At 36.4% G+C, this 17268-nt stretch overlaps 1 protein-coding gene across 2 annotated transcripts in view; it reads left to right on the top strand.

Annotated features, from left to right (window-relative positions):
- Positions 1-579: 579 nt before the first annotated feature.
- SGPP1 (sphingosine-1-phosphate phosphatase 1) overlaps positions 580-17268 on the top strand; it is a 37197-nt gene continuing 20508 nt past the window's right edge. The window contains exon 1 of one of the 2 annotated variants that reach the window (XM_073242284.1): positions 580-1528. In XM_073242284.1, coding sequence (XP_073098385.1) covers positions 809-1528 — 720 coding nt within the window. In that variant the 5' untranslated portion in view covers positions 580-808. The remainder of the gene's footprint in view (positions 1529-17268) is intronic. The other variant, XM_017658104.3, reaches the window with a different exon arrangement.

Consider the following 17268-nt stretch of genomic DNA (forward strand, 5'->3'; position numbering starts at 1 on the left):
AGAGTTAATTAAATTTCTACATGTAAGTCAAATATAACTGTCATCTCTTAACTTGTACCAAAATATTTTATCTATGACACAAAGTTGTCCTGGCATCTACACCTAGTCTTGCCACCACTGATCAATTGGCTCGCGGCTTTCAGGACACCAACTCTATATCAGACAGCTCTGTAGTCACATGTAATTACTCGAGTCCAGCGATTCCGGACGTACGGTGATTAATTTCGCCTCCGTTCACCATTCACCGTTTGATTCCGTGCCAGCAAGACTGCCCGGTGGTTGGCCCGCGGCACCGCCGAAGCGTGCACCGGGATGGTGGCCTCTGCGGGTCGGCCCTCCTCAGAGGGAAGCCGGCTACAACAGCCAGCGGGGAACCAGAGCTGGAGCTGGGGAAGGAGGCCGCGCAACGTCCCTCTTGCCGAGGGCCGCGACGCCTGGTGGGTATGGAGGCGAGCCTCGGGGCAGCCACCCGCCGAGCCTCAGCACCCAGGCGCCGCCCGAGAGCTCGGGGCGGACCCACCGGGCCCGGCACCTCCCAGAGGGGCAGTCGTGGGTGGGGCGCGGTGCGCGCCGGCGCGCGGAAGCCGCGCGCGGTGGCGGAGCGCGCGCGGCGAGGGAGGGGCGCGCGGGGCGGAGGCGCGCGGCGGCCGCTCCGGCCTGTGGCGCCGTCACACGCCAGAACCGAACCGGTGGAGCGAGGCGCCGCTGCCGCTGGCCAGGCGCGCGGGGACCGTTCGGGGCTGCGCCCGGGGCGGCCCGTCCTCCCGCCGCCGTGCCCCGGTCCGCGGGCTGCGCAAGTCCCGTTACCATGTCGCTGAGGCAGCGCCTGGCCCAGCTTGTTGGGTGGCTGCAGGAGCCGCAGAAAGTGGCCCGTTTCCAGCGGCTGTGCGGGGTGGAAGCGACCCAGAGTCGCTCCGCCGCGGCAGCCGTCGACCCGAGGGAGGATGAGGAGAAGGCGGAGGCGCCCCTGGCCGGAGACTCCCGACGCCGAGAGCGGCAGCCAGGGACGTCCGGAGGCCCCCAGCCGCCCAGGAGCGACCGCAATCAGTGCCCCGCCAAGCGGGGAGGCGGAGGCGGCGGCGGCGGCGGCGGCGGAGCCCCCAACGGCATGGGGAACGGGCTGGCCACCGAGCTGGGCCCGGCCTCGCCGCGGCGCGCGGGCGCCCTGCGCCGCAACTCGCTGACGGGCGAGGAGGGCCAGCCGGCCCACGTGAGCAACTGGCCGCTCTATTACCTGTTCTGCTTCGGTACGGAGCTGGGCAACGAACTCTTTTACATCCTGTTCTTCCCTTTCTGGTTCTGGAACCTGGACCCCCTGGTGGGCCGGAGGCTCGTGGCCATCTGGGTTCTGGTCATGTACCTGGGCCAGTGCACCAAAGACATCTTCCGCTGGCCGCGGCCCGCCTCGCCGCCCGTGGTCAAGTTGGAGGTCTTCTACAACTCCGAGTACAGCATGCCCTCCACGCATGCCATGTCCGGCACCGCCATCCCCATTTCCATGATCCTCCTCACCTATGGCCGCTGGCAGGTAAGGTTCCCTCTCCTTGCCAGCTCAGCCTGGGGGAGTTCCAGACCTCGGAGTTCTCTTCGCTCTCACAGTTATTTTAATTGGGCGGTTCCCCTCCCGAAACCCTCGTTGCACAGGTTTCGCAGTACCCGCAAACAAGCTCTTTCTAGGTTTAGAAATATTAAATGATCAGGAGAAAACTGGAGTCTTAGCCTACAAACTCTAAAATAGTAATGTTTTTCTTACAACTTAAAGGAAACACTGTTCGTGGAGTAATGTATTATCCTTGGGCTTCTGTTGAGTTTTTAAATGGTTTTAATTCTTGAGATGCACGCAATATATTTGTGACTATTTACAGTGTCCTTATAATCGTTAGGTAACTAAGACCCAGTTTCACCGTAATAAACGGCACCTTCCTCCAAATTGATTCTTTTCAGGCACAGGTGAAGTCTTAGCTTTACTCTGAGCCAAAGTTTCTAAAACCATAGTGTAATTCCAAAACAAGCACAGTCGTGCCGGGCAATGAAGTAATGACTCTTAAACGAAAGCCATCCTTTATGGAACTTAACTGGTCACAGCGTGAGTTCTCTTTTTAAGAAGTCTGGTTGCTAATTGCTGATAGACACAGAGTTTAATTATCTTCTGGATCACTAATCTGTGGTATAAATTGTTGACCTACTGCAGTCTTATTGTTGCATTAGCTTTAAAAATGCGTGGTTTTAAAGTTATTCTTAAAATTGAGGTCGTTGGTCAGACTAGTGGGTTTGTAAAATGGCAAATATGACAGCAGGGTCAGTGTGACAATCAGAGATGAATTTTTAATGGTAAACGTTTTTTATTTTGCCTACTTTTTGGCTTCCCATTTTTCAATTTTTCATGGTCTTTATATGTTACTTAGTTTAAAATCTAATTCTCTTTGATATAGAAGCAAAATTTATTCTTACACTGCTGTCTTGTTTTATCTGTCTTTAAACTATAAGGAGATTTGTTCGTCCTGCAGACCAGTGCCTTAATTTAAGAATAAAGTTTATAATTATGGAGACTCTAAAGAATCAGACTTCCTCATTTTTCCCCCATTACAGTAAGAAATCATCTTACATTGAGAAATACATATCCATGTAAAACTCCATTATGATAAGCTTACTTATCCTAGATTTAATTTCAGTATAGATAAAATCTTGTCCCCATGGACACTTCTGTGCAGTGTATCTCTCTTATAATAGTAACAAGGAAAATATGTAATGTGCATAGTAAGAATGGCAGAATTACCAATGAAAAGTACCATGGACAGTTTTTTCCCATTTAACCAGAAGAGATACATAGAGGTTTTCAGGTTGTAATGTAATGCTGCCTATTTTGCATGATGAATAAATATCTCAAATTTCATTTAATCTAATTAATTTGCAATTTAAGATTGTCATTGAGTTATGTTTGGCATGGTATTTACTGTTTAGCTAATGATGTTTCTCTTATTTTCATGAGACTTTTAGGATTCTGTAACTATAAGTTTTATAACTCCTCCTAAATGAGTAGCTGTATTGTGTGCTATTAATATTAGCAGTCCAAGTAACAGAAGATAGTTTTCACTCATCATTCATTCAGAGCACATGCTAACCGGAAATGTGAAAATAGTGTTGCTGGGTTGTTTATGGGATGCAGCTATCAATATTCTAACATTTCAGGGTTATTTGAATTACCAGAATAGGCTTACATTTATAGTTTTTAAACAACCTAGTATATTTAATTCAAAGTTTGGTGAATTTGTATGTTGTACAGTTTTAGAATTTGAGCTAAATAGGACTTTAGAAATCACCTAGTCTCAAACTGTCATTTTACAGATGTGGAAACTGACCAGTTACATTAGAATTAATCTTGTAAATTAATTTAAATGTCTTATTTTACATATTTTCATGCTAAATTTGAATAAACTTTTAAACTTGAATAAATTTATCCTTTGGTTAACTATTTTGAAAGTTACCTAAGAGTTCTTTGTAAATGTTTGACTGTAGTCAGTTAAAAAAAGACTTTTTTACCTTTTTGCTTTTCTTTTAATCCTTATGTTGAATTGAAAACAAAAGTACCTTCCTTTGCTGAAGTTGTTTTGGTCCACTTCTCTATCAGTATTGCAGTACTTTGGAGGCTTATATTTCTAGAGTATGTAATGGGAAAAAAAATACTGGAAACTAGGATAAGAATTAAACAATGAAAGCCTGATGTTTTTCTAATTAATAGCTGTTTTGGTTGACAGCCCTTTACTTCTCTGCCCCTACTGCTTATTCAGAGCAGGTGTGGTTACTTCTCTATGCTTCGGATGTTGAAACATATCTGGAAACTGAGTTATCTCACATACCATCCCTTTGGTTTGGAAGAGCTACTCCATTCCTCCCTGCCACATAATGTTCCTACTTGAAATCTGCTTGAGTTTCACCTCTGACACAGAGCCTTTTTAATTAACCCTTTCTGTTTCATTTTTTTCTCATTTGTTCTTAAAATGACAGTAGACAAAAAATTACCTGGAGGCTTATATAAAGTGCAGATTTCTGCATTTTACTTCCACTTTCCTCCATTCTGATCCATTAGATAAGTGAGGGGATTGCATTTTATGGAAATTCCCCATTTTATGGAAGTTTAGGTAAAATTAACTCTTGATCCTTATAATGTATTTTATGTTTCTCCAACATTGCTGTCTAAGCTCTTTTGCAATCCAGTCTTTGGATCTTTTTCAGGTATGTTATAATAAAAAAAGAGTAATTGGAACATTATGGTGCTGAGCAGTTACTTGATATTGGAAGAATTTTTTTTTTAATTTTATGGTGATGCAAAATGGAAAGTGTTTTGGCATTTCTCCAGGTATTAAATAACTTGAGATCCATTGGCCAGGATAATAATTATTGCTCTCATATTCTTCATTGGCATTTTTATAGCCCAAATTGGGAAAAAATAAGAAATAAGGAGCATCAGATTTTAAGAACATAGTCCCTTGAAGAATAATCTAAAATAAAAAATAAAGTTTCCTTTTTGTATTTATGTTCTTTCCAGAAATAAAAATTCTTAATTGTTAAATAATATGGTATGTGAGTTCTAATTCTATATTTGATTTAGTAACATCAAAGTTTTAGATGAATTTCATTTTTTAAAAATTACTGTCATCACACACTTTATAGCCAAACCCACTCCCTCCTAATCCATATGCCTTTATGACTTTTAATAATAATAATAGTTTTATTATTACTAACATTAACATTTATTAAGGTTAGACTATGGGTCAGACATCCAAGTGTCTATTACCTCATTTAGTTTTGTCTTTCAGCATCCCAGTGTTTGGCCCTATTATTAATACAGTTTTACAGATTAGGAAACTGAGGTGGAGTGAAGTAATTTACTCAATATAACCCAGCTAGTAAGTCAGAGGCCAAATTTAAAACTTACAGTCAGACTCCAGTGATTACACAGAAAACTTTTCAAATCACTTAATGATTTTAAAAGAATCTTTGCCATAATATTTTTTTAGATAGATATGATTGTGTTCTTAAAATACAAAAACAACTTTTTGTCTTGAAAGGCTAATGTGTATGTGTATACATATGCAGTACCCACAAAGTTTGTATTTTGAACAAAGTTTTTGACTGAAATCAAATACTGATTTGATCACCCTTCCTTTTTCTCTGTCTTCCTACCATAAATGAAAAATTCAGTGAACGGAATTAGAGCTTTGGAAAAGAAAAGCATCTAAGATATAGTTTATTGAAATAATAAAGGAAGATATGTGTGAGATCATGAAAAGATAAAAGGAAGAAAGGCAAGAAGTAAGAGTTACAGAAGTAGGTCACTAACGACAAAGGCCAGAAAAGTCTTCAAGAGCCCAGGGAAACTGATCATTGTCATAATTCTGGGAAGAAACACAGGTTATTAAAAAATCAAATTGGTTTGCTTCTTGATTTCTTTTTACCTAGCATGATACTTGTGTTCAAAGTGCACGTTTTCGTGATCTTAAAGTGTTTATGAATTCTTGATTTAAAATTATATTTACTTATTTGAATAGGCAATCCATTGTAGAAAATTCAATATTTACTTAAAAATCTGAAGAGGAGAGTACATTTCTCTTTCTGTTCTACAGGAACTAGGATCTCTTCCAGAAGGATTTCTTGTTTAGCCTTCTAGAGATAGTCTCTACTTTTGTGGACATACATTGTTTATTTTTCATATAAATAACATACTATTCTGGACCTTGCTGTTTTTACTTGGGAATATATTGTGAAGACTTTCTTTTTCTTTTACCAAACATATAATCAATACTAATTTTGTACTTGAGATTGTTTTAAATGCCTTACATGACTTAACTCTTTCAGTCCCCATAAAATCCTATGAGTAATATCACTGGTTTACAGAAGAAATTGAAGCAGAGGGAAGTTAAGCAATTTGCTCAAGGGGACTCTGCAAGTACATAACAGAGCCTGAATTGAAACCCAGGGAGTTTGGCTGCAAAATAATACTGTCCTGCTGTATTATACTGCCTCTCTTTGTATTAGCACTTTCCTTATTATATATAAAGATATCTAGTTTTTTCACATTTACATGGTGTTCCAGTGTGTTGACATAGCATAATTTACCTAACAAATTGACTCTGCCAGTACTGCCTATTCAAAGCATTTCTTTTTTTTTTTCTATTAGATTGTTGGTATTTTACTTACTAATTTTTTTGAACTATAACTTTTTGTTTAGTTTCTTTTAAGTCATTGCTCTACTTTCAAATAATGTTACAGCATGTCAAGTATGATAAGAACCTTGCAACAATGTACTTCCATTTTCCCCTTCCCACTCCTTTGTATTATTGTTGTCATTCATTTTACATCTTCATACGTTAAAGAACTCACAATACATTGTTATTATTTTTGTATCCTAGCATTATTTCTAGAAATATTTTTTTTCTCCCCTTTGTCCCCACATCCTCCTCTAATGGAAGCTCAGTCTCATGGATGTTAGACTATTTAACACTGGTCACTCAGAGATCACTGATGCTCTGATGATGATGATGATTGTAGTATTTTTGCCTGTTGTGCTTCATTCTGGATAGCTTCTGTTGCTATGACTTCAAGTTCACTGATCTTCTGCAGTGTCTAATTTTCTGGCAAACTCATAACTAGAATGGGATATTTCAGATACTGTATATTTTATATCTAGCAGCTCCAGTTGAGTCTTCTTAAAATCTTCCATTTTTCTGCTTATTATGTTCCTGTTTCCTTTTATCCTTGAGTATGCTTATGAGATTTTAATAGCTTCTTTTAGGTGTTTATCCAGTAAACCCATCATTTTGTCATCTTTGTGTGATTCTAATATTTCTCCTGTTTATGTATCATAGTCTGCTTCTTTGCTTGGTAATTTTTGCTGAGTTTTAGATTTTTCCATATTCCTTTAAATAGTGTTGGACTTTGTTCTGGTGTATCGTTAAATTACTTGTCAGTTTCATCTCGTTAGGCTTGCTTGAATGGTCCAGTATGACCATCATCTAGAGCTAATTTGGCCTCATTACTATGGTAATAACCTTCTAAAGACTCCCCAGTTCCCTCAGTACTCTGCCTGGTGGGAACAAAATTCTAGACCCATGTGTGCTTTTGGAATTGTTTGTCCTACTACTTTCTGGTAGTTACCCGCCCCCGCTTCCCCCCATCCCCCCCACCCCGCAGTATGGTGGACTTTGGCCCCAGGCACACACAGATTAGTACTCAGCCAACAATTTGCAGGGGCTCATTCTCTATGCAGATATTTCTCTCCACTTTTCTTTCCTGTAAATTATAGCTGTTGTGGCCTTCAGGAACTCCAGTCTCCCTCCCTTGACTCAGTGAGAATGCTGGACTTTGTTTTGGTTCCTCCTATGATGTAGCCTCCAGCAGCAAGCCAGGGCAATCAGGGCTCATCCCATTTGTTTCCCTTTCTCTTGAATTGCAATTTCTGTGCTGCTTATTTCCCAGTATCTGGAAGCAGTTTTTCATGTAATTTGTCTAGTTTTCTGGTTGTTTACAGTAGAATGTTCTTACAATAGTTCTTTATGGACAGAAACAAATCTTCTCGTCTCTACTTACTGTATTTTTTGTTTTTAATATATAACAGTTTAATGATATATAATTCTTATATTGTGCAATTTACCCATTTAAAATATACAGTTCCGTGGCTCTCAGTATATTCATAGTGTTATGCAGTTATCACCACAACCAACTTTAGACCATTTTCATCACCCCCAAAAGAAACCTCATACCTGTAGTAGTCACTCCCCATTTCCTCCCAAGCAACCCCAAATCCACTTTATGTCTGTGTAGATTTGTCTACTCTGGACATTTTTAACTGGAAGCATACAAAATGTAGTCTGTTGTGACTGGCTTCCTTCACTTAGCATAATGTTTTAAGATTCATCTGTATTACAGTATGTACCAGTACTTCATTCCTTTTTATTGCTGAGTAATATTCCATGGATGGATATACCCCATTTTGTTTATCCTTTCATCTGCTGAAGGTTCACTTCTTGGTTATTTTAAATAATGTTTCTATGGATATTTTTGTATAAGTTTCTGCATGGACACATGTTTCTGTTTCTCTTAGGTTACTTAATTGTGTTTGAACCCTTAATAATTGTGGTGAAATTAGTCTTTGCGGTGTGATTTGGAAACATGTTTTCCTAAATTGTTACTTCTCTTCTGCCTTTATGTTTTTTTTCAAGTGGAAATTTTTCCTTAGTATTTCATGGTTTCTGAGTTTTATGTAATATTTAGAATGGCCTTCTACCGTGGTTTCTTATAGTACTTTCATGTTTCACTTATTATGCTTAACTCTTTGAACCATCTCTTGCTTTCAGGAAGGAATTCAACCTGATTATTTCCCAAAGGCATCACTTATTGAGTAATCCATTTTTCCCTCCTGACTTTTACTGTTATTTTTATCATATATTAAGTATAGGTATATATTTGGATTTATATCCATATTTTTATATAGAATTGATATATCTGATATTTATGTGCAAGTTCTATAACAATGTACTTATTATAGTTTTATAAATACAATATTTTTTCAAAATTGCTCTTGCTTGTTTTTCTATATGTACTTTAGATTTTGTCTAGTTCTTAAAGAAAAATCCTTTTGCTTTTTTTATTGGTAAGATAAACTGTCACATTTATGTCTTTGATCCACCTTCAGTTGGTTTTGTATATGTTGTGATATATGGAACAAATTTAGTTTTTTCATATAAATAGATAATTGACCTAGTACCATTTTTGAATAGTTTATCCTTTCTCTATTTATCTGTAATGCCCCATATGTTACATATCAGGTTCCCATATGTGTTTGGGTCTGATTCTGGGTTCTCTGTTCACTGTTTCTCTGGTCTATTTCTTTATCAATATTATCTTAATTGCTTTAGAGTAAGTCTAGATATTTGTTTATGAAAGTTCTCTACCATATTCTTCAAGATTGTATTGGCTATTTTTGAATATTTGTTTTCAGTACACATTTTAGAATCAGCTCTTTAATTTCCATGAAAAACCCTTTCTGGACTTTTATTGAAATTTCAGTGAATTTATAAATTAACATAGAGAGACTTGAAAGCCTTACAATGTTTTTACCTTTGAATATGGTAAATCTTATTTATTTAGGTTTTCTTAAATGTATTTCAATTAAATTTCATAACTTTCTCCATATGGGTCAAGCATATCTTTTGTTAGATTTATTTTTAGTTAGTTTACATTTTTCTTACTGTTATAAATGATAATTTATTAGCATTCAAATATTCTAACTTTTTTGTACCTGGAATAGCAGAACACACTTAATTTCTACATATTGATCACATATACAACAACTCTTCATTAATTTAATAATTTGTATGTATATTCTCTGTTCCTTGTAGAGAAAATCATATCAACTGAGAATAATGACAAGTATATTTCTTATGCTGCAATTATACATTTTTTCTTCTCTTGTTGACTAAAAAGCTCTAATCAGGTAATGACATTCAATTTCACAAATACAATCTCTTCATTTCTATTAAGTGCTAGGCAATAACATAAGACCTACAAATATCAGGGTGAATAAAACAATATGTTCCATTTGCTTGAAGAGATTAGGTTGGTGTTTTAGGAAGAGTTTAGTGTCTTTAGTACAAAGAATGGACTAGAGAGGAGCAAGACTGGAGGCAGGGAATACAGACCTGGTAAGAGATTACTTCACCAGTCTAAGGGAGAGATGATGGGGACCTGGAACAGGCAACTACAAACAATGGCCTTCTGCCTGATTTAAATGACCTGTGAACTCTGAATGGCTTTTACATTTTTAAATAGTTGAAAACAGTCAAAAGAATATTTTTTGACACATGTAAATTACATGAAATTCAAAATTTTAATGACTGCATGTAAATGTTCATTTATTTATAGATTGTCTGTGGTACTTCTGTGCTACAACAGCAGAGTTGAGTAATTGTGACATTGACTAAATAGTCCACAAAGCTATTTGTTTCTTTACAGAAAAACTTTGTACTTTTTCTTTACATAACTGACCTTAGATAGTGTCAGTGGCAGTAGAGAAAAATGAATGATATGAAGAGGTAGAGTTGACAAGACATGGTGATTAATTGGATATGGCAATAAAGAAGAAAAATGAGAAAAGGATTATTCCCAGATTTTATATTTGGAAAGCTGAGAAATACTCGTTTGATTTATAGAGATAGAAAATATTAAAAGCAGGTCAGATTTGGGGAAAGCAGCAAGACCATGGAGATGAATTTTGTTTTAGATAATGTGGAGTTTGAGATGTCTATAAGATGGCCCCCTGGAACTACCTGGGAGGCCATTCTGTACATGAAAGAGACCTGGACAGGTTTGGTGTCATCAGCATACATTGGTGTGGAATTAAGTGACGAGAATGGATGATATCGCCCTGGGAGAGTACACACAGTAAGACAAACTGAGAGTCTAGGAGAAAAAAGACTTTAAAGCCGTCAATATTTATTTAAGAAATGCAGAGAGTAAAAAGAAACTGAAACAGAATTTGACAAGTAGCAGTTTGAGAGATAAGAAAATACCTTAGTGTCTAAGGCTGTGTGTGTGTGTGTGTGTGTGTGTGTGTGTGTGCGCGCGCGCGTGTGTGCGCGTGCGCGCACTTCCTAGTAAACCATCTGAAGTAGCTTAAGCATAAAAAAAAAGGAAATATATTTGAAGACTAGAGGGGTATCTCATGGAGGTCAAGGGAAAGAAAGTGCTGCCAATGATACCAAAATAAAATTAAAAAAAAAAAAAAGAAAGTGCTGCCAGGTCTCCTGAAGCATTGGAGTGAGGCTCTGGAATCCTATCACACTAAAGAAATGAAATCCATCTTCATTTCTTGGGTTGCATGGTCTCTCATTTCTGCTGCTTTCTTCTCTCTCTCTCTGCCTTGCCATGTGCATGTCAGCCTCACCCCTAATTATACATCGATTCCAAATCCACACACAACAACAGAGACCGACTTTCTGACCTTATTTCAAATTACTATTAGGAAAAATAAACGGCTTACCTCAGCCACTGAATTTGCTTTCCTAGTGCCGTGTTCATGCCTGATACAATAGCTATGGTCAGGAGAACAGTATCACACAGTATGAGCATGTCTCTAGGGCCACGCTTCTGGGTCTAGGTGGGGATGTTTGCTGAAGAGAGGGTTGTAGATTGGAAAATACCATAAGAAGTACATATACTAAAAGGGAAACCACAAGTGAAAGAGAGAGGGTGTTTCTAGAAGAGGAAAATAGTTAATATTGTTGAATGCTGCTAAGAGTACAAGCAAGATAAGTACTGAATTTTACAGAAGACTTGGAAAATAAAGAGAATAGGAAAAAGCTAGTATTAACTTTTTAAAAGTTTCCTTACAATTTGAAAATAATTGGGACCCTGTTATATATGGAATTTATTCTTTTTTAATATAATGTGTGATGGTTAATTTTAATATAATGTGTGATGGTGTCAGTTTGACTAGGCCATGGTTCCCAGATTTTTGGTCATTTTCTAGATGTATCCATGAAGATATTCTTTAGATGACATTAACATTTAAATCAGTAGATTACCTTACACAATGTGGGTAGAGCTTTATTCAATCATTTGAAGGTCATAAGAGAAAAATAGACTGTCTTCTCTTAAGGAAGAGGGCATTCTGCCAGCAGACTGCCTTTGGACTTCAGCTACATCATCAACTCTTCCCTGGGTCTCCAGCTTGCTTTCCTACCTTGTAGATTTTGGACTTACCAGTGTACACAATCCTTAAAATAAATTCAATACAAAAGCCAATTCCTTATAATAAATGTCTTTCTTTCTTTGCATATATACACATCCTTTCTCTGGAGAACTTTAATATGTGGTAAATTTTCCTATCAGTAAAAATTCCTAGAAAATCTTCCTTTTTGTCATAAAAGACAGGTATTTTATTGCAGCTCTGGGAAATTTTTTAAAGGTGGGGGTGTGAGGGGCGGGAGAAGGGGAAGCACATGCTTCCATATACCATCCTAATTAAGCTGATTTTAATTTGGAAAAGCTAAACCAAATATATATGTGTATACATATAAATATTTATATATGTACACATATTTTTTCAGATTTCAGTCTCATCAGTGTTCATATATTTAGTCTATTTTTGTTTTTTATAAACACCCTTATAAATCATCAAAGTCATCTTAATACTTCTATTTCTGCCTCTTCATCAGTCATTTAATATTGTTTGGATTATATTCACAGTTTGTTTTAATCACTGATGTGACTGGTCAAACTGTACATTAGAATATGTAAAGGAAAAACTTAATTTAAGTTATATTCTGTGTCACAGTTAACCCTTAAATGATTTTGTCATCATTATTTGCACCTTCACACATCCTGTGGTTCTTGTGCATACTATTTCAGCTTCTGCTGCTATGTCTACATCGTCTGAATGGGACTGCTGTGGTCCCTGAGCTTGGGGTCAGGCATAAACCATGTAACACCTGAGGTGGATTCTGATTTGGTGTGTGTTTCAGAGCTGAGTTCTGGTGACAAAGGCACTGAGTGTTTCAGGTTGTGAGTTGTTTTTGCAGGTATTTCTATTTCAGCAGAGCTTTCTAGCTTAATTTTTTTTCTTTAGTGACTCTTTTTTGTTGTTATTTATCCACAATGACTTAACTGCTTCAAAAATTGCAATTATAACGGACTGAACTGGGTAGCAAACAGTTGCATCTTAAGTGGTCAGTCCCAGTGGATAAGCAATTTTCTTAAACCTAGAACCTTTTCTTGCTAGTTTATGGGGAGCTGCTCTGGTTTCACCAGCTGCGTTTTGGATTCTTCTTCTGTGGCCACATGCATATTTATAGATGTGTATCATTGTTAGCTTACCCGTTCTAATGGCAACCATATCTGTGACCCTCCAAAAACATTCTTAATGAATGAAATATTTTCATATTCCTGCAAAATAGTTTTTATACTATAGGGTTGTCCTTGCTGTAGGTATTACTCCATTTATAGATGAGGAAACTGCGATGCAAAGAGATTATGAAACTGATACATAGTCCCACACCTGGAGAAGTAGGTGTTGTTTGGGGAGTCTGCCTAACTCACAACCCTCTAAAAGTTCCCTTGCCTGTATGGCAGCTGTGTTTTCTTTACACATTCTCACCCATCAGGAGCCAAGAATAGGTACTGAGTTTGGGCAGTTTTCCCTCAATGAAAAAGAAGTAAATTCAGAAACCTCATCTACCATGTGAACTGAAGTTCAGAAAAGCTGGTATGCAGAAAAAAAATGAGGCTGATGTGTAAATAGAAGAGATGGTCCTGTGACTGTTGAATTTATAGGTTCAGTTACTTGAAGCTTAGCCTCATTCTGCCTTAGGATTCTGTGAGATATTCTGTATCCTTATAATACATCTTTTCTTTTTTATAAACTGAGTTAAATTGATTTCTGTTATTTACATTTTTAGACTCCCAATAAATGCATGTAAATGGCTAGAGCCAGGTCTACATAGCTCCAAAAACCCATATTTTAAGTTACTACATTATAATCAATATTGATTTGTTCATTGTGTGGCATATATAATTTTATGATAAATGTTCTTATATATGAATCTGTCCCACATTTCTATTGTCTTTGGTATAAAATTCTAGGAGAGAGATTACTAGGTCAATGTATATGAACATTAAGCTCTTTTATGTATTGACAAAATGCTTTCCAGAAAGGTTACATAAATTTTCATTCTAACAGGGTATGAGAACAAGGCATATATATCATAAATGTGTTATCCTTGTCATCTGTTGTTTACATGTATAATATCCATTCCTCAAATTCCAAATAAAATTTTTTTTCTGGTGTCTGCCTTTGTCCCATACTTAAATTACTCTGAGAATTTTAAATTCTAACTAAAGACAGTTTTTATAATTGCTTTAATTACAAGTCATTTTTTTGACTGCCATTACTAACTTCAAGAATATGAATGGAAAATGTTACAATATAAAACATATTTTAGATGTGTATGAAAGATGGTTAAGGAAAGCATGGCAGTAAGAATAAAACCGTTTGGTAGAATAACCAAAGGAAATGTTAAGTGTTCCAGTAACAGGATGTGCAGTGAAAAGATTAGATATGGTATGAAGTAAAAGGCAACTAGGAGGTCATGTTATCTGTTTGGGGTTTGGTAAATTTTATTAATTTGAAAATAATGTGAAGGACTTGTGAATTTTTCTTTAATCTTTTTATGTAAGACTTAAATATTTTATTTAAATAAAAACCTTATTAGAGGTAAAAACAAATTCGGCAGATAATTTCTCTAATAGAAATAGAAATCCCTACCAAACTTAAAATTATTACCTTGTATGAAGTATAAAGTATAAAGTAACAAGCATGGTAAATTGGGAAAGGCATGAGAATAGGCCAGTAGAAAATAATACTAAATACTACTTAGTATCCTTGGCTCTGTTTCTTAATCTGTAAAGAGAGGGGAGTACAATAAATTATTGTCTGTAACACCCCTTCTACCCAAATTAAGTGAAATTTGTACCTAGCCTCCACTCCAATAAAACCTAAATAAAAAACAAGTGATAATCTGCTTGATTCTAGGGATACAAGAAATTAAACAACATACTTTATACATGAAGGACAACTTAGTATGGTGCTTAAGAGCTCAAAACTGTCTATCAGACTTCCAGTGTTTGAATCACAGCTCTGTTACTTAATAACTGTTTGATCTTGGGGTTTTCTGTACCTCAGTTTCACTTAAATTAGAATACCTACCCCATATGGTTTTCTGATGATTATATTAGCTAATTATAAAGCTCTTAGAATAGTACCTGGTAATTAAGTTGTATGCTAAATACAATTATTTAATCTATTAACATTTCACTAAAGAACAAATCTACATTCTTGTAACATCTGCCTACTATTGAATTTTGGCCTAAAAAAGACCAGCTAGTTTATTTGTCAGAAATAAGGGATTGGATTAGGTAGGAATAGAAGTAGAGAGGGGAAGTGGCGGACAGTACAACAAACATATTTCAGAAGTGAGAGCAAGGTTGCTTAGATTGCTATTGGGGAGGAAAGGGGGAGAAAGGTAGTTCTAACCCATCTTCCTAGTTCTTTTTAAAAGTAGAAAATAGGGCTCTTACAGAATCACCAAATTTCCAATGTGAAAAAATTTGAGTTTTCTGTTTCAGTGTCTTTTGCATTTTGAATATTACTGTACTCAATTGCCCCTACTTATTCTTCCAAGTGCTGAGGCAGCTCTAGAAGAGCTGTCATCACTCCAGACTAGTTGCTTCCAAATTTGGAGATTTGAATAGGGTTTTTTAAAAAACAGAATCCACACCAGACACAGAAGTTCTCTGGGGCCTTGTAGCAATATGGCAAGATTATCCAAGAGACAAGGAAAGAAAACGTTCTTTGATAGATTGAAATTAGAATGAATTAATGAATTGGAAACTGCCAAGACTGGATTTATTAAATTTCTTTTGTTTCTACTCTGGTTTCTGCAGAGGAAATCAGAAATTTCTTGTTTATCTTAACTATGTGGAAAGTTGTGGTTTGCCTGCAGCTGTGAAATGATGCAAGTTGTGACATGTAACAATAGATTGAGTTGAAACTGTTATAGTTAATTTTTATCATAAATGTATACAGTAAATGCACATGGCCCATATGTTATTCTATATTAGCCTACTAGTATGGAAAGTACCATGAAGGGAAACATGCTATGGTGATTAAGTTTTCTAGTTTGCTTGCTTTGAATGAAGAAAATACAGTTCACAATTTACTATGTGAAGTGGTTTTTATATTTCTGTGTAACTTAGGTTACTTTGTATAGAAAGTGTATATTAGTTTTAAAAGCTTAAGCTACAGAATCCTTACCTAATAATGTTTATTCTAAAACAAGCATTGGAAATTCCCTTCCCTGAATTTACTGAAAGGGATTTTCAGATTGTAATATATTATGGTAGATTTGAGATGCTCTTTGAATTAAAAGTTAAGACAGCCCAGGTTTGAGACTAGGAACTGAAAGATATTTTGGCCTTTGACCCCAAGTTATCATGAGTATCTTTAGTGTAAGACTGATATCTTAGTGGCTGAAAGCTTATATTTACTTCATTGAACAAGTACTTATTAACTGGCTAGTATGTATAAACACTGTTGTAGTCACTGGCAATACAGTAGTGCACAAAACAGAATCAGGTCCCTGGCCCCATGGAACTTACATTCTTGAGAAAGAGATAAACAATAATTAAAATAAATACTATTATTTAAATAGAAACATGTATTGTAACATATATGTGCATATAGAAAATATCCTAATACAGAAAAATAACCTATGTCAAAGATAAGGGTCTTTAATTTCTTTCAGTAATGTTCTACAGTTTTCAGTGGGCCAGTCTTTCACTCACTTGGTTAAATGTATTGCAGGTATTTTATTCTTTTGGATGCTATTGTAAATTAAATTATCTTAATTTCCTTTTCAGATTGTTCATTGCTGACGTATAGAAATACAACTGATTTTTGTGTTATTTTACACTCTGCAACTTTGCTTAAGTCACTTATTAACTCTAGTGGTTTTTTATGGATTCTTTGGGATTTTTTATTTTTAAGATCATATTGTCTGATGGTAGTACAGCATGGAGAATATAGCCAGTGATTCTGTAACATCTTTTTATGTTGACAGATAGTAACTGCACTAGTGTGGGTGAGGATTTAATAGTAATTGTTGAATTACTGTGTTGTATACTTGAAACTAATATAAGATTGATATCAACTATACTTCAATTTAAAAAAAGAAAGAAGAAAAGATCATGTCATCTGTGAACGGAGATAGTTTTATCTCTTCCTTTCCAATTTAGATGTCTTTCATTACTTTTTCTTGCCTGATTGCTCTGGCTAGAACTTACAATACAATGTTAGCAGTGGTGAGAGGTGGACGTCCTTGTCTTGTTTCTAATCTTGGGGGGAAAACTTTCAGTCTATCACCATTGAGTATAATGTTAATTGAAGATATTTCATAAATGCCCTTTATAATGTTAAGGAAGTTCCCTTCTTTTACAATTTTTTTTTCAGTGCTTTTATTATGAAGAAGTTTTGAACTCTGTCAAATACTTTTTCTGCATCAATTGAGATGACCATGTGTATTTTTTTACTTTATTCTGTTAATGTGGTATATTATGTTAATTTTCCTTTGTTGAACCACACTTGCATTTCTGGGACTAAATCCTACTTGTTCATGGTATATAATACTTTTAATATACTGTTGGGTTTGGTTTGCT

The sequence above is a fragment of the Manis javanica genome, chromosome 8, assembly GCF_040802235.1.
Source record: "Manis javanica isolate MJ-LG chromosome 8, MJ_LKY, whole genome shotgun sequence".
NCBI lineage: Eukaryota > Metazoa > Chordata > Mammalia > Pholidota > Manidae > Manis > Manis javanica.